This window comes from Nyctereutes procyonoides, unplaced genomic scaffold (assembly GCF_905146905.1).
Source record: "Nyctereutes procyonoides isolate TBG_1078 unplaced genomic scaffold, NYPRO_anot_genome, whole genome shotgun sequence".
Lineage (NCBI taxonomy): Eukaryota > Metazoa > Chordata > Mammalia > Carnivora > Canidae > Nyctereutes > Nyctereutes procyonoides.
The window spans coordinates 17,665,529-17,685,857 of NW_026575132.1; the positions used below are offsets into that span (position 1 = coordinate 17,665,529).

Sequence of the window (20,329 nt, forward strand, 5' to 3'; positions counted from 1 at the left end):
GAGCATTTATTGCTCTTCCACAGGTATAGGTTGTATGCTTACAGTGATTATCACTTCTATGAAAAGTCCAGTTTTGTATTGGAAGAGAAGCTTAGCTCTGTGGCTCAGTTCAGTGAGGCAAATCAAGGGCTAATGGAATAGATAAACTCACTGAAAACATGAGGAGCTTTACAGAAAGCAATAAAGTTAATCTGTTCAGCAAAACACAAATTCATTCTACTGGAAAGAACATATGCGATCTGAGATTCACTGTAGATAGTGACCTTGGTAATTTAACTCAAGGCCCAGGTAAGACTATCTTAGTAAGTGTATTAATTTGAATCTATTTCAGTATAGTTAACTCCCTAATCTACATTAAATCTAAATCTAAACTTTAGAATAAGTAATGTTAGCTTTTTAAGAACACAGCTGCTTGATTTAAACAAAAGTAGGAAAATAAAAATTTCTCTAAATGCATCACATAAAAAAATTAGGCAAGAACTCAGTGAATGGTACTCTTTTTTTTTTTTTTTTTTTTTACCTTTTCTATCAATGCATCAGGTTTTCTATATGGTGCTTTGATTTATATGAAATACTTATACATGCTTTAACAAGTTTCTTGTTTTTTGGTCTGTCAGCCTTATGAAGATCAGTATACAAACCACAATTTTTGTATAGTTGTTATAGTTGAGAGTTACTGGAGAGGTGGCTTCACAAAGGCTGTTTGCATTTATAGTTGTTGGATAGAATGGTTAGGTAGATTATGATCTCTGGAAGCCCATGTCTGTGGATTTGATTGATTGTCTTGTGAATTATGTACTTCTCCTTCATTCGTGGAGCAGTCAGTCATTTTTAGGTCAGATAGGCTAAAAAGATGGTGGTCTTCAAGCAAGTCATTCATGTTCAAGAAGAGAACAGTACTTCTCTTTTATATAAAGAATCTTATAGAACTTGTCAGTTTATTACCTTCCCAGTCAGTGTTGCCCTAGCATCTTTTTAAAAAACTTACTTAGATAAATCCACTAGACTAGGACCTATGTCCTCGCATTCTAGAAATAATCTATCTTCTGTCTCTCATTTCTATATGGACCTATTGAATTAAGGAACATTGGATGTCAGAGATACTCAGTTCCTTATAGGCCACCTTTCACATTTTCGTAGAATAAGAAATGGAAGTCCTTATATTATCCACATCTTGCATACAGGGCTTCTAATATCAATCCTTTAAAGGCTGAGCTACAAATTCAAGTTCTATAATTTTGTGTTTAATGAAGAATCACTTGTCTAAAAGTATGCAATTTAATGCACCTTAATCATTGTTTTGTTTGCTTTAACTTTTGTTGCACAACAGGAGACTGACAATACTTTAACATTCCCTGCATGCCAAGGTTTTATTTCACCAGGTTTGAAATTTGAGGGTTTTGGTCTTTTATAATATTTATGTGAAATAATTTTTATGCAAATAATGTGTTAGAGTAATACACTACTGAAAAGTTGAGACCATTAAATCTGGGCAGTTAATGTTGCATTTCTCATCATATTTTGTATTCTCCTACACTGATTATTTTTTTTAATAATTCTAAAAGTCAATGTTTTGAAATAGAGTATAGATTCTAGCTTTCAAATTCCTATAGATAATGTCAAGGACAAATAATGAAATATTAATTTTAAAATCTACCTTGGCACCTTTAGAATAAATGATGGCTGTCTTATATTTTCTCAATAGTTCCAGAGTTTTACATTCATTTTACTCATCATTTATTCAACAGGTATTTGTTGAGTGCCCATTATATTATATTGCATACTGTATTCTAGGTACTGAGAATGTAACAATGAACAAAACAGACAATTTTTTAAAAAATTCTTGTCTTCATAGGATTTACATTTTAGTAAGAAAAACAAGTCAGAAAATTTTATATCAGAAAACATATGTAACAAAATGAGAAAAGCAACAAATCAAAGAAGAGATTTAAATTATGTGGAAAGATTACATTTCTTGATAGAGTGACTAGGAAAACCCTGAGGAGGTGATAATTTGAATACTTTATGGAAGCCAAGGACTGAGCCATGTAGAGAACTGGAGGAGAGTATTTCAGGCAGAAAAAAACTACACACGAAGAAGCCCTGAGGTAGAAGGATGTCTGGCATGTTTTAGGAACAGCAAGAATATTAATGTGGTTGATGCCACATAGATAGTTTAGAGTAGAAAGTTAAATTATTCTTTTTAAATATCATTATACCTATTTAAATAATAGGACTTTGCCAAGTCAAATCCTAAGAATCGTCTTTTCATCTCCTGCTCCTCATCCCATATCCTGCCCATCACTGTGTTAACTTAATTCAAGTTTCTTTTGTAGGGTAATGTAGGGTAATGAAAAGTAATGCATTCTTTGTGTCCAGAATAGCTCTTAGATCTGCCCCATTTATTGTAGTTTGCTCTGCACCACCCTAGTACAGGATACATTATCCCTTGTCCATGTCACTGCAATAGTCATTAACTTCTTTAACTTGTCTCCCTGCATCTGCTCTTTTCTAGATCTAACATACTCCCTATAATATAGCCAGTGCTTCTCACCACACTTGTAATTAAGTATCCCATCGTAAAATTAGTTATTTAATGTCTATCTTGTCTCACCTACTAGACTCTAAGCTTCACAAAATCATGGATGAGGTCCATCTTGTCCTCAGGATCCAGTACATAGTAGGTGCTTAATAAATATCTGTTGAGTGAAAGTTGAATCAATGTAGTACACCATATGCATGGAGAGATGCATTTTTTCTAGTGATTTATTGAATGAAGTGAATGCTTAGTGCCATTACAGTTATGACGCAAAGAAACTTTCCATGTTTGGACCACAGTGAATTTTGGCTAAAAGAATATTAGGCCAGGATATAAGAGCCTGAGTTCCTCTTACAACTTTTCTATTAAAGTGTTATGTGACCTTAGATACTGACCTCTCTGGTCCTCAGGTTTCTTATTTTTATAAGAATAGACAGAATATACTTCTTTTTGTAGCACCATCTCATTTAATGTATTAGCACCATCATAATGTAGCAATACCTCACATAAGCAGACTGTGAAGTCACTTTAAACTCTCAAATGCATGGTTCTACTTAGAGTATGGTAGTATTTTGCATTACAGCTCATTAAAAATATTAATTTAGCTATTCTAATAGATTCCATAAGTATTTGTACCACAAAGGACCAGCTGAACTTAAGTAAAAAAATCAATGTTTCTGAAGTAAGAGGAATGTAACTGGGGAAGAAGAGACACTAGAGAGAGGAAGGAGAGAATGAAATGAGTGAAATGTAGAGAGGAATCTTTTTTATATTTTCTTATAAAGTTTCAGGCATTATCTTGAGGCTTTTTTAGGCCTTTAACATCTAATTTGAATAAGTTGCTTTCATTTTTATGTTCAAGGAGAAAATAGAGTTAATGCTGGAGGCAAGTAATAAATTATATTTTTTTCTCACGTTATATAAAATTATGATGGCCACCATTGTGAAGGGCCTACTGAATGCTAGTAACATATAAGTAAATTTATAAAACTTTAAATGAAAAAAGAATTGAAACTTACTTAGATTTATTTCTCATTCACATGAGTATCATTTTGTCAAACATTTACCAAGCCCCTGCTGAGTACTATATGAGAAAAAGGGAATGAGACAACAAGGCAAGGTCTCTATCATCTAGGCAGAAAAGAAGTGGCTTCTTTTTTTTCATTTCTCATCTTCCCCTAGTGCCTTACCCTTTTGTAATTTTTAAGTTCTTTACAAGCCATTTATTTCCATCTCATTGGGCTACAAATAAGTGCCAAATAAGAAGTTATAAAATACCCCATGAGCTTTAAAATACTGTCAACCCAGCATGAAGGAAAACTGTTCACTGAAATGCATTATATTATCGTGACAAGGTTGTGTGTGTGTGTGTGTGTGTGTGTGTGTGTGTGTGTGTGTGTATGAGGGACAGAGAGAGAGAAAGTCAATATTTTCTCAAAATGAAATTTCCTTGGTATCACAGATCCTGTCTTTATGCAATAGAATATTTATAACTATAATTCAAGTATATTTTGTAAAGTAATGTAAAATTTTGGGGTTAAGCTTCATTAACATTTAATTATTTTTTTAAAAACTTTGAAAAAGAATTACTACTTTGGGCTTACAAAGTTAAGACCTATAGAGTTCCTTTTTGTTTGTTTGCTGTACGTTTACAAGCCAAGCAAGAACATGGGAACAGCCTTAAATCTCAGGTTGTTTTCAACAAACTCTTTAAAAGTTACTGCCTTTACACTTGGTCCTCTATTCCTTAAAATTTCTTTAAAATTTAAGCTGAAGAAAAAATGTAATACCAATGTTTCACAATGTGGCCAATGCATAACTCAATGTCTGTTCCACCAAACAGTTCTTTACAAATTTTTCAGCATGATTTATTCTACCTCAAGGTTTTTAATGTGGTTCTGTTTTCTGTGCTGTGTGGCACAGCCTGCATAGAAAAATTGGTCTGACACCTTAATGAGCCCTCTAATTTATCCTTTTCCTTTACAGCTCCATGGAATTGTACATTTGACATGAACTGTTTTTCTATTTAAATGTGTATTCCAGTATGTTTATTGCTTGTATTTGATCCATTGACTTTGGAAGATGTTATTGGTCAGTATAGGCAGAGTATTTAAAATTTGGAATAGATTATGAAATTTGTATGCATTGTAATCTGAGCACAGGGTTATTAACAGATGAATCTTTGAAAAACATAATCTATTCCAAAAAATGTTCATTCTTCAGAAATATCTGATGTGGTCATATTTTTTTAATATATGATAACTTAGGACTCTATATAGGTGAGGTAAATAGCTTTTGTTAAAATTGAATGCTATGGAATGGGAAATACTTTTGGGGGAGAGAGAGAGAAGTGTTTTGTAATCCAAGGACAGGAAAGGCTTCATTTTAAACACTCTGAGAAATGAGGTAAAGCCAAAGGAAAAGCTTAATCCCTGGTAAGGTTGAAGGGTCACTCACCACTACCCCTTCAAAAGAAAAAGAAAGTATTCTTTCTAAGACAACATTGGATGAAGGAAGAAAGAAATGATAGAGCAATTGAGGTTCATACCTAGAGGATGCCTGTGGAGCGTAGCACAATCTTGCAGGAGAGCCAAGAACAGAATCCAAACTTCTAGACTCCCAGTTACTCTCCATATCTTGCTATCTTGAGCTGACACATGGGTCTCTTGATAAAGAAAGCAGCATTGAGTATGTCAAATAAAAAAAAATCAAAATCCCATTGCTTAAGAAATGCAAGTTGGCACTATGATTGATGCCTCTGGTTTATAAATTATTTTACTAAATACTATAAATTAGGATTACATTTTCTTTCATTTTACATGTTTCAAATTTCCAACTAATCTCTAGTAAGAGAGATTTGTTCTTTCCTATAGACATATCCTATAATTTGTCTTCCTGTCCTTTCCTAGAGTAACCTCATTTGTAGAAAAAAGAGTTGTATTTCTCTAAAGGTGCATTTAAACCTATATGCAGAGAGAATACACTGGCATATCATTTCATTTGAACTGTCATTATAAAACTAACAAGAGCCACACCAGGAATATCCAGAAAGTCACTATACTGTGCTTCCCTTGCATGGTGGAGGAAGATACAATTAGTAAAAAGTAAAATAAAATAATTCTGATATTTTATTCAATTACATTAGCCTATTCTTTTTAACTCTTTATGCTTATATGACTTTTATGTGAATGAAAAGCCAACTGTGAATACAAGCAAGTCACCAACCTTTGTCCATGAGAGTCTCCGATGGGAGGGACTGATTGAGCTGGTCCTTGAAGAATGATGAGTCCCAGACTCAACTTGGAATGAGGGCATTCTAGCAAGAGATAATAACATAAGGAAAACATGGGAACAAGCTTGAAAATGTAAATAAGTCCTTAACGTATGGAATGTAATGTCTGGCCAAAATGTGAAGTTTTGAGAAGGCTCGAAAGTCAGAATTTCTGAGAATCCTGGTTGCCTAGCTAAGAAGTTTTGATGCATTTTAATAGGAAATAGAGACTTTGGGAGAATTTTGAACAAGACAGAGCTTTAGAAAGATGATTCACTTGATTGGAATAATACATTTTCCCTTTCACTGTGAAGTATACAGAAGGAAAGATTGTCACACTCTCAAATCACCCCATTTTGCATTAATAGTGCAACTAAAAATTTTGATCAAAAGAAATTAACAAGGATAAAATGTGGATTAGGGTTAACCTTGGATAACAACTCTTCAAATATTTTTTCTCTATATAATGAATATAGAAAATTAGTTCATCAAATGGAAGTTGGTTAAATTTTTCTAGACCAACTCTAAGATGGTTAAAAATGATTTTCCTTTGACATATAAATAAATAAAGGCTCAATGTAAATTCCTTCCCCAAAAAAGTCCTGTATTTAGACCTCTCCATAGAGCACAAAGAATTAAATCTTGACTCTCTGACTTAAAAAAAAAAAAAAAGAAAACTAGTCTGGAATAAAGTATTATCCTTAACAGCAGCCATCTACTTTTCTATTTTATAGAAGGTTTCTGAGGATTCCTGGTATTTGTAGAATTAACTCTCTAAGATATTAATTATTAGTAAGTGATCCCAGAGATCTTTAACATGAAGTTTTTGTAATTTTGCCAAAGCATAAATGTGCATCACACAGACTAGGGGGTGCTCAGGTGCAAGTTGTCAGGCATAAATCTTACTGAGAATCCAGCATCCCGTGCCCACAGTGATTTTATTTCTGTCTCTTAACCATCAAGCAAAATGGTGAATGTCATACCCTACCTGACATATGTTGGGAAAGTCTCCCATCAAAAAAGGCCAGCTAAATGTTTTACTAGAAAATCTTTGATTCTCTAGAAAATCTGGGGAAAATCAGAAGCCAGCCTTTAAGTTTTAAGATTTTACAATTTAAACTGTCTCTAAGTAATGCTGGCAATATGCCCCCTTGGGGTCTGCATCATTTGTTTTAGAAATCATAAAATTTGCCAGTTGATTAAATGTTAGAGTCAAACAGATTCATGCAACTGAATTTGGAATTTCCATTTTTGCAACAAGTGAATCAGATCTAACATTTAGCTTTTGATCACTTGGTAATGACTCACTTGATTGGTACTCTAATGATCTCTAAATTAAAATTTGCAAATGAAATATAATATATCCCCAAGGATTAGTAAAAATGGCTTAGATAAATTATATTTCATTGCCAAAATAGAGACTTATAGAGGTTATAAAAATATTATTATTTGAAAAAATGAAGTGATTTGCTTTCTAAAAATAATTTATCTATGAGGCTTGAAATGCAATGGCCCTTGTTGACTTAAAGTTATTCACATCTACGTTTTATGTGAAATTCTTAGCATGCCACTATATTTGTTAGATACAGACTCTGTGTGATATTCCCCCCTTCTTTTTAAATTGGAATTTTTATCATGCTCTACAGAATGACCCAATCATCATGTTTCCTGACTTCAGATTTTGACAAGAGTCCCTTCCCTTGGGCTGCCAATGAGAGCTGTCAATGATCTTCCCCTGTAAGGGACAAGCTCTCTTATCAGTGCCAGGCAGGCACTGCAATGTAAGCTTTGTCTAGTTAAAAATAGTAAGGATTCAATGTCATCTTGAATATTTTACTCTTTTTTGCAAATAATAAGAGATGTGATACCATTCTTGGAGAGGGCTGTATATCTAGGATATGCTTATTTAGCTTTTTCTTTTTTTTTTTTTTTTTTGTTAATAAGAGGACAAACTTTCCCCTAAAGCGTTGAAAACGTAATTTCTCTTTAGCTATTGAGGGGATACGTGGCGAGGAGTAGAAGTACCCAAAGTAAAATCAAACAAACAACAAAAGTGAACCTTTCTTTCCATGCTTACATTGCTCATGTGCCCTCCAAAACATTCAAAATATAAGACACATGGAAGAAGTCACAGGAGCTATTACTTTGCACATTACATTACGCCAGAGTAATATCTGTCTAGATTTAGATTTGCTATTGTCTTCAAGATGACTATCAAACTTCTGAAAATAGAAATAGAACACCTAACCTCAAATCTTTTGGACCTAGGCAAGGCCTGGACTGCTTCTACATGACCTACTATTAGGGAACAAACAACGGTCCTTGGTTTGCTCCTCTCTAAAATAATAGAGTGTTTTTGCACCGACCATCCAAGACTTATGGCTGTTTATGAGCAGCTGTCAGAGACAGGACTTTCAGAAGACTACTGAGCCAAATGTGCAAGACATTAGTGAAACCCTTTCAGCAGAGGAGGCCCTGAGCCTCCATGTTGACCCTCTTGGGAAAGCAAGAGTTCTTGCACCGGGATGAATAAGAACCCTCATCTGTGGCATTAGCCTGACAAGTCGTGCTACGTGGACCAGTAATACAATCAAGTGTACCAGATGATTTATAATTGTGATGGCTGACACCATAGGATTTAAAGGGGGATAGGGTGAGAACTACACTGAAGTACACAATGAGACCTTTCATAGAGTGGCAACTGAGTCCCAGTGTGGCCCACAATATTGGAAGCCTCCCAGTCACAGATGATCCAAGTTTTATTTTTCTGTTCTTCTAATTGTTTCCAGGTTACACCTGCCAACAACTTGGATATCTAAAGTTCTTGAACATTTGGCCCTTGAGGATTCAGGGAAGTAGGGGCTCATATTTAAATAATAGATCTGTTCTCCAGTTCCAGGGTTAGTTTTTTTTTTCTCTTACATGATTACATCAGTGGGAGGAAGTTTGGAGCCTCCTTGGCAGCAACCCATTCTGGCTCCCCCATGCCCAGCATATTGGAAGAAAAATGCATAGTGAAGTTACCTCCAATTCCTTTTAGGTTAGGATTTTAAACAAGAAGATCGATTTTAGCAAAGTTCAGTCCAGATGTGGTTCCAAGGATAACATCAAACATTCTGCTGGGGGCGGAAATGTAAGTAGAAGCTTCTATTAGAAAACTATCCTGATTGTGTGGAGCCATCTGCACAGCCAGCACACTGTCTCTTTTCCTGCCTCTCTCCCAAGACACACATCCCCCTTCTTGTTGCTGCTCCATGTGTGCCCGGGTCTGGGAGCTTGTGACACTCGCAGTTTTGCTGGTGGGCTTCCCATCCTTCCCTGTAAGATTATCCGCAAGTGGCTTGCTTTCAGTTGAGGAGTAAAATGTTAATGGGCTGCACCATGTTTTTCAGGGGAATGGGAAACCCACCTTTCTGGCCAATTCTGTTGCTGGCCTCTGGCTTCCAGGTACCTCCTCGTGCTGTTTCTACTCCCCTGCAAATGTCAGCTGGGCACACACTTTTATAGCTCCACTTAAATTACTCTTGAGGGAAAGACTGATATACTTGAAAGTACTTACACTGTGTAACATCAATCTTCTGTGCATCACTATTCATGAGAATTAGGAACAATGTTTGGAATAATGCAAAACTACTGAAGCACAGTTCATCTGTCATTCAAAGTGAAAGGATTCAAGTCCCAGGATAAACTGTCTTGATGGATTTTTTTTTCCTGTGTCTTGAATTGAATGGAAATAATATCCTTTGAGAAGGAAAAGATGAATCCATATTTCTCAAATATAGTTGTGGCAGAGCTGAAGCAGGCAAACTCAAGGTAAAGTAAGCATGGTTCGTCACAAAATTATTAAAAAAAAAAAAAAAGGTGACCCAGGCTGACTCTCTATGGATACTGTCACCTAAACTTCAGATTCTGGCCATTTGTGACTCAAGTAATTTATAGAGTGTCAAGTCCAGAATTCTTACCTGTTTAATAACTCTTGGCTCCTCATTCCTCAGCTGGGCAGAGATGGAGTCAAGCAGTGAAAGGGGAGAGACCAGCAAGTGCCTTCTACCAGGAGCTGTCACCTGTTGCCCAAAGTTGTTCTGCTGGGCATGAAAGTGTCATTGTCATAGGAAGTCCATAGCAAGGTTTGCCAGGCTCCTTTAAGGCAGCTAGGCTAAGCCTCAGGATCAGTATTTATTTTGACATGGTTGCCCTCCTCCCTGTGTCCTGACTGCAAGTGCAAACTGTGTGGTACTCTCCCAGAAGCAGTCTCAGTCCTGGGAAATACCTGTAGGGTGTCAAGAGTGACCCCTATTCTCTACTGCAGGCCCTGCTGGCCAAAACAGCTATATGACAAAGGATAAACTGAGGTAACTAAAAATCTTAAAAGTAGGTAAGGGAGCTTCCAACCTCCAAAACCATATTCTTAAATTTTCCTCTAGAAAAGAATCACTTTTTCAAATACGCAGATTCTGTGGCCCATTTCCACAGTGTGCAATTCACTAATAATACCTTTGTACTTCCGATGCAAATGGACAATGGACCACAATTGGAAAAGCACTGTTTCTAACATTGCGAGAGGAAATAACTTCAATAAAACACAAGAAAAAGAATGCTGCCACCATTTTATAATTTGGTGTATAAGAAAATTCCATTTAGCCAAGACATGACAATAATATTTTAGAAAAGCTTTGAGCTTTCTTCTTCTTATATCTTAAAGCAATGTTGGTCTTCTTGAATCTCTGAGCAGTATTGGTCACTTTTATCTAAAAATCATTTTTTAAAGAATAATTCATCTTTTCACTTGGCTCTTTGCTTATGGAAAGGTTTTAACATAGTGTGGCTTCTTTCTCTGAGTGGAAGCTTGCCTTATTAATCCCGGTGTTTCTATCCTCTTGTGGCATGATCTGTTTTCTACTAATAAAATCTTCTATTCTAGGATTTTCTTTCAGTTTGGTCCTTCTCTCCAACCAAATGTGGGAGGACACTGGGAGGGTGTATGTTCCTATGTGTGTATATGTACTTCAGTTTGGGTTTCTGTGCTGTTGTGTGTTGTGATTTTGGATATGTTTCTGGATTTTATGTATGAGCTTGGGGACTTATCCATGTCTCAACTATTTTAAGTGTATTTTATGTGGTTCATACAGGTACAGATTGTTACCAAGAAGATAGACTTAAGCCACGTGACATCAAAATGTGGCTCTCTGAAGAATATCCGCCACAGGCCAGGTAAATAAATATTTCTTAGTAATTTGGGAAATATTAAATTGCTCAAGACATCGACAAGCAAAATATTTGTTGTGAGATATCTAGTTGAAAAAATGTCTTGACATACTGAAAACCCATGCTTTTATTAACAGAAACTTAAGTTAGAAACTTTAAGCCATCTTCATTTGGACAAGTAAAGTCAATTATCACAAATAGGCCACATATCATAGGACAGGTTCAAAATTAAAAGGTATATAAGATGCATATACTCCACATGCTTATTAGAACTCCTTTGAAATATATGGTCTATAAAATATCTTGGGTCATGTATTCATACATAATTACATGGATTGAAAGCAGCATTTCCAAAGATTTCCTGGAAGTATTTTGTCTACATATGTGAAATAAAAATTATGCTTAGGCAAAGCTGATGAAATGTATTTATCTGCTAAATTTCTCAAATCCTATAGTAGGTCAATAAGCATTATGAATCCTCAGCAGAACGAAGTGCTTAATTGAACATCACTTGATGCAATTCTTATCTCAAATTATTTAACCATTGGCCTCTTGTTTTTCTAGAGTATTGTATAGGACTAGTACTCTAAAGTACAATTTACATTCTTATTTGTTGGGATTTTTTTCCTCTTTAAAGTGTAAATCTAACATTAGGAGTCATTTTTTTTCTAAGTATCATTATTATATTTTTGCTAAATTCTACCTCCATGCATATGTAAACAATGGACAACTGTCAAATTTGTAATTTTCTTGAGAATAACCACTGAATTATAAAAGGACAAGAGGAAGCCATTGATATGCTTGATATCTTAATTAAATGAGGTAATAGGTTATTCCCATTAATCATTGTCTCAAATGTTATCCAGAACAAAGTATAAGAACGATTGAACCCAAAAAGATTTCTGACCAAGGAAAGATTATTAAGGAGAATTTATGAGTTGAAAAATAAACAGGATAAGTTTCAAAATGGACAAATGCATTGGAAACGTTTCTAGAAGTCAGGCTTCACTTTGACAAAGATGTTCATAAAGCAAGTCAAGGAGTTAGAGAATGCGTAGATGGAATCTCTTTTGGTTCACAGCCCTCTTAGTAGCTTCCCTGGTGTATGTATCTTCTCATGTGTATTCTATCCTTTCTTAAATTTGCTTCATAAAGAGTAGAAACTTTATGGTTTTGCATCTAATACTAGAAAACCTGAATATCATTTCAAGAATTGACTTTTGTTTGTATCTTCTCATATGTATTCTATCCTTTCTTAAATTTGCTTCATAAAGAGTAGAAACTTTGCTTCCCTGGTGTAATCTGAAACTGGCCCCAGTACTCAGAAGACAGAGAGAAACCAAAGAAAGAGGCAGGCTACTCCAGGTTGGTAGGTGGCAGTTTTAATAAGTAAAAGAAACTTACATATGAGTCTTCTCTGGGCAGCAGCAAGATGGATTCTCATATCCACCCACCAAATCTTAAAAGTTTGTAAAGAGGCCTTAACCGGGTTTAGTCATGTATACAGTGTAGGTGTTCTCAGCACCACAACATTATAACAGGGCTCTGTTCTGGGAGCAGCCTCTGGGAGCAGGAAAGACAACCAGAACCCCCATTCCAAGGACAGGGTAGGGAATGAGAAGCCTCTAAGTGCCCAGGTCCAGCTTTTAGGTCAATCAGCAGTCATGTCTTTTTGTAGTTATTCCCCAACAATCTTCAGTACTAATTTTGGAACTGCTACACTGAAATTAGCTTCTCTGTCATTCCTGAGGCAGTGGGGACATGGTCACATACTGCATATCTTCACAAGTCTGCTGTCTATAACTCAAGCTTACAATCACTTAGTGACTCTGTACCACTGTGTCAACAATATGACTGAAGTATTTGGCCATACTGGCTATCTTCTTCCAAAATGCAAAATAAAATATTAGATCCTTTAATTTAAACAACAAATATTCCATTAGCCAAATCAACTGGACTTTAAATACACAAGAAAATGTTATAGTTAAGGAAGTAGTCTATGTAAGATTTATTGGTCATAAAAGACTATTGTCATGGACTCCCACCTATTTCTAAATCTAGATCTGCCTTTTATAAGAACTGAATCAGATGACTAAATTCACAGAGAAGTGTTAATACAATGATCCTTGACAATGGCAAGCTTTTCACAGTTACTCTGGAATGTGGAATATCCAAGGAGAAAATAAAGGAAACAGTTCAACATGTGGAAGCCCAACTTTAGGACATATGGAGCTTGGTAAAGGTTATAGTCCTTCACAATTACTGCTCCTGGTGAATGCCAAACTTTTTCAGAACCAAAGGGATAGATGTGTGAATTCAGATGGGCTTCTCTAATAGTTAAATAAAATTTTATAGTAGGATTTCAACAAAAACAGACTTCTTAAGCTTCCTTTTGTGAATATATTTTGGGTCAATATTACGTTTTTTTTCTCTCTCTCAAAATAGAGTTCAACAAAAATTTTAACAGGATTATATTGATACAACATATAATCATAAAAGAAAGCTTTAAAAGGCCATTTTTATTAGAAGCTTAAAAAAAAAAGAAAGAAAGAAAGATCCCAAGAAGTTGATCTCATTAAGTTTAAACTCAACATCCTCCAGGCTCTAACCAAAATAAGTGTGTTTTATGAATCACTCTAATCCCATCACAACTAACACATGAGACCCATGTGACCAGGTGAAATGTTGGAAGAATAAGAGTTCCTGCAATAATGCATATTTTGAGGGAGGTACAAGTATATGTCTCCTATAAACACAAGTAAATAACATTGTGCACATCCTAAAGCTTTAGGAGAAGAATGAATGGATACATCTTCAAAATGTAATCTAATAACACCATATTATTTCAAGGGGTCCCTGGACAGGTAGTTGAGTGTCAATATAAATGTCTAGGTATCATATAAGAAAAATACCATAAGGTCTAAGTCTGTAGAGACTTAACAGACCTTTCTTTTTGACCTACAGAGATAAATAAGCATCAAGAGTCCAAAACTGAAAAATCTTTCCAATGTTTCTTTCCAGTCCAAATCGTAAGAGAGATGTAGTAGTAATAGTAGGTGATCATGTCATTTACCACTGGCCTTCCAAAGAAATGTGCACAACGAAAACCAAATTACTAATGAAAATGAAAGCAAATCTCAGGTGGAGAGGTAAAGGGATCTGATTAGCTTCTTTTCAGGTCAAGGACATCAGCAGACCCTCAGAAGTGCTCAAGGACAGACTAAAGGACAATGGATACTTACCAGCATTGAACTCCGTGCATTTACAAGCTGGGAAAGGCATGCAGAGATAGGGGCACCACTCTGCACTCTTTTATCTATCAGCAGATCCTCATGTTTCAGACTAATTGGCATTTAGGGAAACAGCATGGTCAAAACTGTCTCTGCATTGCTAGATCAAAGTCAGTGTCAGATCGGTCCTATGCAATCTATACAAGAAGGGGATTTCCTGGGGCACCTGGGTGGCTCAGTTGGTTAAGTGTCTGACTTTGATTTTGGTTCAGGTCATGATCTCAGGATCCTGGGATTAATCCCCAAGAGGCTCCCCACTAAATGGGGAGTCTGCATGTCTCCCTCTCCTCACTCTCTCTCTTTCTCAAATAAATATTTTTTTTAAAGTAGCATTTCCTAAGGTTGTCTTCCTATTGCCTCATCCACTAATGATAATGGGAAACTCTCAAAGCTCACTGGTTATAAACAATTTAGCTTCCAATCTAATTTCATCAGTCAAGCCATTAATGTTAAAAATTTACAAATGAATATATTACCCATATATCTACCATCCTAATTTAATAGGTTTTTGTTTTTGTTTTTTGGAAAAGTGACCTGTTACCATGATGAAGAATAAAGATCTTCATTTCAATTTTGTCTGCTCCCTTAAGAATAACAGATTAAATGTTCCAAGTTTTAGAAAGGATGAAATGGGATATTTTCAGTGTGTTATTTTTAGAATTTTATTATACAGATAAGAAAAGTCCCTCTGATATTTTAGGTTAGACATGGGTAGATTATTAAGAAGAATTTGTTAGTTGAAAAGCAAAGGTGGGTATGATGAGTTTCAAAATAAATAAGCACATTGGAAACTTATCTAGAAATCAAACTTCTGTTTGGCTTAGAAGAAAAAAGATATTAATATGTAGGTCAAGCCATATCATGGTATAAGAAGGATGTCATTACCTTGGTTGATATGGGAAAAAATGGTATAGACTAGAAATTCTAAAAAAGTCCTTTCACATTCATGGTTAAAAGGATAGTAAATTAAGTGTGTTGCTTTATGATGGTCTGTCTATTATAATTATTTTTGGGACATAGTCACCACAAGTAGAAGATATCATTGTAGCAAGGCATTTAAAATCCTTTCTCCTCTCACAGGTGGTGGGCGTGTGAAAATTGAGAGCGTGAAACTGGATTTCAAAGAAAAGGCCCAAGCTAAAGTTGGCTCACTTGACAATGCCCACCATGTACCTGGAGGTGGTAATGTCAAGGTAAGAAACAAGGTTGTGAGCTGACCCTGTCTTCTTTTTTTAAAATCCTTCTGAAATACTCATCAAAATGGGTCACAGATGGGGACACCTGGGCAGCTCAACGGTTGAGCATCTGCCTTTGGCTGGGGTCATGATCCAGGGATCCTGGGATCAAGTCCCACATCCGGCTCCCTGCATGGAGCCTGCTTCTCCCTCTGCCTGTGTCTCTGCCTCTGTCTCTGTGTCTCTCATGAATGAATAAATAAAATCTTAAAAAAAAAATCGAATCACAGATCGAAGACCCGGACATATAGGAAGTAAGAATGGGGATCCCTGGGTGGCGCAGCGGTTTGGCGCCTGCCTTTGGCCCAGGACATGATCCTGGAGACCTGGGATTGAATCCCACGTTGGGCTCCCGGTGCATGGAGCCTGCTTCTCCCTCTGCCTGTGTCTCTGCCTCTCTCTCTCTCTCTCTCTCTGTGTGACTATCATAAATAAATAAAAAATAAAAAAATAAAAAAAAAAAGGAAGTAAGAATGGTAGAGCTGAACAAAAGTGACGTTGACATCAGCTCTGAGACGTAGTGAAAGATCTAGGGGCCAATTGGGATGCATAAATTAACAAGGCCTGATGCTTGTCTTGAATAGATCGACAGCCAAAAGTTGAACTTCAGAGAGCATGCGAAGGCCCGTGTGGACCACGGAGCTGAGATCATTACACAGTCCCCAGGCAGATCCAGCGTGGCATCCCCCCGACGACTCAGCAATGTCTCCTCTTCTGGAAGCATCAACCTGCTCGAATCCCCTCAGCTGGCCACTCTGGCCGAGGATGTCACTGCTGCACTCGCTAAGCAGGGCTTGTGAATATTTCTCATTTAGCAGCGAAATAATCATATTTAGGCATGAGCTCTTGGCAGGAGTGGGCTCTGAGCAGGTGTTATACTCATTCTTTACAAACCGTAAAATAAATAATCTCATTCCCAAACTGTAGTAATTGTTACAATTTTATAAAAAACAATGAATAGTATATGCAGAAATTGACTTGATTTCCATTTGCAACAGGAAGACACTGGCTTTACATGAGTACAATTGGACAATTATTTTTGCTCTGCTCTGTTTTGCATGGAGTATTATTATTTTAAAAAATTGCATTTTTACCTTTCATGTGCCTGAAGGCTATCCATAATACATTCTGAAAGGCCTTGTTGAAATCCAAGCTGCTCATTTCACTATTCTGTTGCTGGGTGAAAAGATGAAAGCTGCCCATTTTAACTTATTACAGGTTAAATTAAATCAAGGAGTCTGATTGCAGGAAGGAAAGAGCATGTAAGAATTAAGTTTTTTTTTTTTAAAGTGTTATTTTGTATAAATGGGAAGAAAGATTCAGTTAAGTTATTAACATTTGGGACCTGGATAATTATATCAGAGTATAAGTCAATCCAATAAATTATTTAACTAATTAAAAATAGGTACGAAGCATTTGAGCTGTGGCTGAGGAAGTGGTATAAAAGTGCATCTCTTAGGAATGAAGCACTTTTCATTAGGATGGACTCGTGTCTGATTAGAATGTCAGTTGATCAGCTAGATTTGTGTCCACACTACCAGTTTCATACTCCCTTTCCATCTGTTTGATACAGTATTATAGATATAAATATATATATATATATTTCTCTGTGGCCATTTGTGATACTTCCTCATATACTTGAATATTATACTTCCTTATTCACAGTATCTGTGTCTCCTGCACCCTTTGGTGTTGCAATTTTAGGTATGTGAAAGTAGATGTTAGCAGGGTTCTTTCCCTATTTAAAAAAAAATACATTAAAAAAGAACAAAAAGTTTTAGCATGAAGTTGCTTCCTGTAACAACTCAGAGCTGTAACCCTGTTTTAGTGCCAGATACAAGTCTCTCCCGTGATGCTAGGAAAATTTATTTTTCTTTGCTTTCACCAACATGGAGTTTGTGGGGTGGGTCCAGTTATACATTAAAAGGGTTTACAGATTGTTGGTTTAAGATTTTGGATTTATCTCATTTTGAATCATGGAATAGTTTAGGGTTTATTCCTGTAATCATTCATGAAACAGACCTCTTAAGATTTCTCTTTCTTTCTTTTTTTTTTTTTTTTCCATTTGCTAAAGTTGAAACTAACGCAGGGAGTCCATTGGGACATATTGTTCCACCCTTCAAAACAGTGCCCGCTAATGAAATGATCTGATAGGAAATATTTGGCTTCCTTACCCAAAGTAAAGATCACCTGATCAGAAAGGACAAGTACAATATTTTGAGAAGCTATAGCTACTAAACATTTGAGATTCAGATCTCTAAATCAGTTTCTCTCAGGACTCCAACATTGCTCTCTGTAAAGGAACACTGTATGATTTAGTACAACTTCTCAATAGGTAGCACTGGTCTGACTTAATCTACAGTCTGGGAAATCACAAATTAATTAATTCTTCTCATAAATCATTCATCTTAGACTTGTGAATAAGCAATCAGTTACCAGTCTGGGTGGATATTTTTTAGTATTTTATCTGTTCTTTTTCTTGCTCAGGGCTGGTAGGTTGGATCTGGACAGTTAAAGGCAAATGGTCTGATAGGTGTTTGATCCCAGTGAGCCAAATCAATTCCTGACTATGTAGGAGGAAATGATGAGCATGGACGAGGCAATGAGGAAGTATCATAGCGTCTAAGACAGCCAAGGGATGCAAAGATAGAGAAACACGGGTGCCATTTTGTGATCCACTGGATATTGCAACCAACATGACTTCCACCAAAAAAAAAAAAACTTCTCGGAGCAAAAACATAGCATTCATTCTCAACTAAGAGATTTTACATGGGCAAACATGTCTGAAAATATTTATAAATCAATTATTTTATACAGCAGTCGAAAAATTAGAAACTGAGTATGACTATGGATGTGTCTGTTTTCTGCCTAAGAATTGCTGTGATGTGGATTTGACCGATCTAAGCATTTTATTCATCAGCTTCCCTGGAAATGCACCAGGAAATAGAAGAAGAAAGAGTAGTTGTGTGGAGACGTGTGGTATTTTCTTACATGTTTGATAGTGTTAGATAGTGATTAAAGTTCTCTAGAAAGAAGTTAACAGCTGGTTAGAACAGTTTTAACCTACAAAATAAGTATTTTTTACCAACCTGGTTTAAATTTTTATAAATGTTAAGAATAAGTAATTATGTTACACATTTTAGAATTCCATTTCTTACAAATACATGCCCCAAAACAGTTTATATAAAGCATTAAGATATTAGATCTGGCATTAAAACAAATGTTTATTTCAAATCACAGCAAAATTATAATGAATAAATGCCCTTCCTTTGTATGGAAATGTGATTCTTTATAATGTTAACAAAAAGAAACTGATCATTTGTACCAACAAGAAGAGAGAAACACACAGGTTAAATGTCTTCTTATGGGGATAGGGAGTGGAACCTATCTTGCCTTCACTCAAGATTAACGACACAAATTAAGCTTTTTGAACACCACTCTTGTGGGGATACCCATACGCTGATCTAGAAATTAAAGCTTCTTAGTTCCAATTCTAGATCTATTACTGCCAGTTTCTCTCTGGCTTTAGCCTTTGAGAACCTGTTTAAAGATACATAAGTAATCCAGAGCTGTGAAGAGTTAAAAGGCCAGCTTCTCCAATGAACTCACTCTCTCTGGGTCACCTGCAACCAATAATTGGGTACTTTATAATGATGCAGGAAAGATCCGAGTTCATGATGAGTTTCAGAGGCCCTGTTCATTTAGGAACCAACTCTCTCTGGATTCTCCTGCTGAGTTCCAGCAGGGTGATAGGCTGAAATCCCACTCACAAGCAAGACACCTGTGTAACACCAACTAGGTATGGCTGAAGAAGGCTGAAGAGAGAATTTCACTAAATAGAAGAATCTGCTGGCGATAGCTGGCCTTCTCCACACATTCATAAAGTGATACAGCAGGAAATAGGATCATCAGCCAAAATATAACATCAAAAAAAAATTATCTCAGTGCAGTTGATTCTGACTTTGCTACAATTACTTTTTGTCCTATTTTTCATGCCACAAAAATGAGGAAAACAAACTAAGTAGCCAAAAAGAAAAAAAAATAGATTCATGGCTTGGAAAGGCAAATTCTAGGCATTCCTTCCAAAATTGATGTGCTAAAATCAGCACTGATGTTTGTTTTTTTACACCTAGGATTTTTAGCCTGGGTGTGTAGGTTGAGGCCAAGTCCCTCTGCAGGAAAGAGCTTATTTTTAAACTCAGAAAATGTCAATCATGAAAATCGACTTCAACTTTAGCAAAAAGAAAAAAAATCAACAAAAAGTATACTCTGTATGCTGGGATTCCAAGGTTCCAACGTGCCGCTACAAATCTCTGGGGGTTTCTTTCTTCTGATAATTCTAGAGCCTGTTACCATAGAAAGGCATTTCTTCAATGGCTGGTTGTAGTTAGTTCATGTTTTTCAATCAAAATTTGCAAATGTATTTGTTGCTGTATAGTGATTGTTTTGCAAAATAAAATTGCTTGTCACCTAACTTTCAGTTTCAGATTGTGCTTTCTCTGGGGGGGGGGGGAATATATATATATATATATATATATATATATATATATATATATATATATAATACACACACACACACAAACATTGCTCAGTCCAACCAAGGAAAAATTATGAGAAGGCTACAATTCTCTCCCCACTGTGCATCAGGCTTTACCCACTATATTTAGCAGGATGCTATCTGTTGCAAGTGACAGAAACTGAAAGCAAATTGGCTTGGGTATAAAAGCAAATTTATTGGCTCAAGTAACCAAGAAGGCAAGCCTCAGGCATGGATGGATCCAGGCATTCA

The 20,329-nt window shown here is 36.0% G+C and overlaps 1 protein-coding gene across 8 annotated transcripts in view; it reads left to right on the top strand.

Moving 5' to 3' along the window:
• Positions 1–20,014, top strand: part of MAP2 (microtubule associated protein 2) — a 288,028-nt gene extending 268,014 nt beyond the window's left edge. For 5 of the 8 annotated variants that reach the window (XM_055345233.1, XM_055345236.1, XM_055345239.1 and 2 more), the window contains 4 exons: positions 8,851–8,943; positions 10,940–11,021; positions 15,386–15,498; positions 16,125–20,014. In XM_055345233.1, the coding sequence (XP_055201208.1) occupies positions 8,851–8,943; positions 10,940–11,021; positions 15,386–15,498; positions 16,125–16,340 (504 nt within the window). In that variant the 3' untranslated portion in view covers positions 16,341–20,014. The remainder of the gene's footprint in view (positions 1–8,850; positions 8,944–10,939; positions 11,022–15,385; positions 15,499–16,124) is intronic. The other 3 variants (XM_055345237.1, XM_055345240.1, XM_055345241.1) reach the window with 1 other exon arrangement.
• Positions 20,015–20,329: the final 315 nt, after the last annotated feature.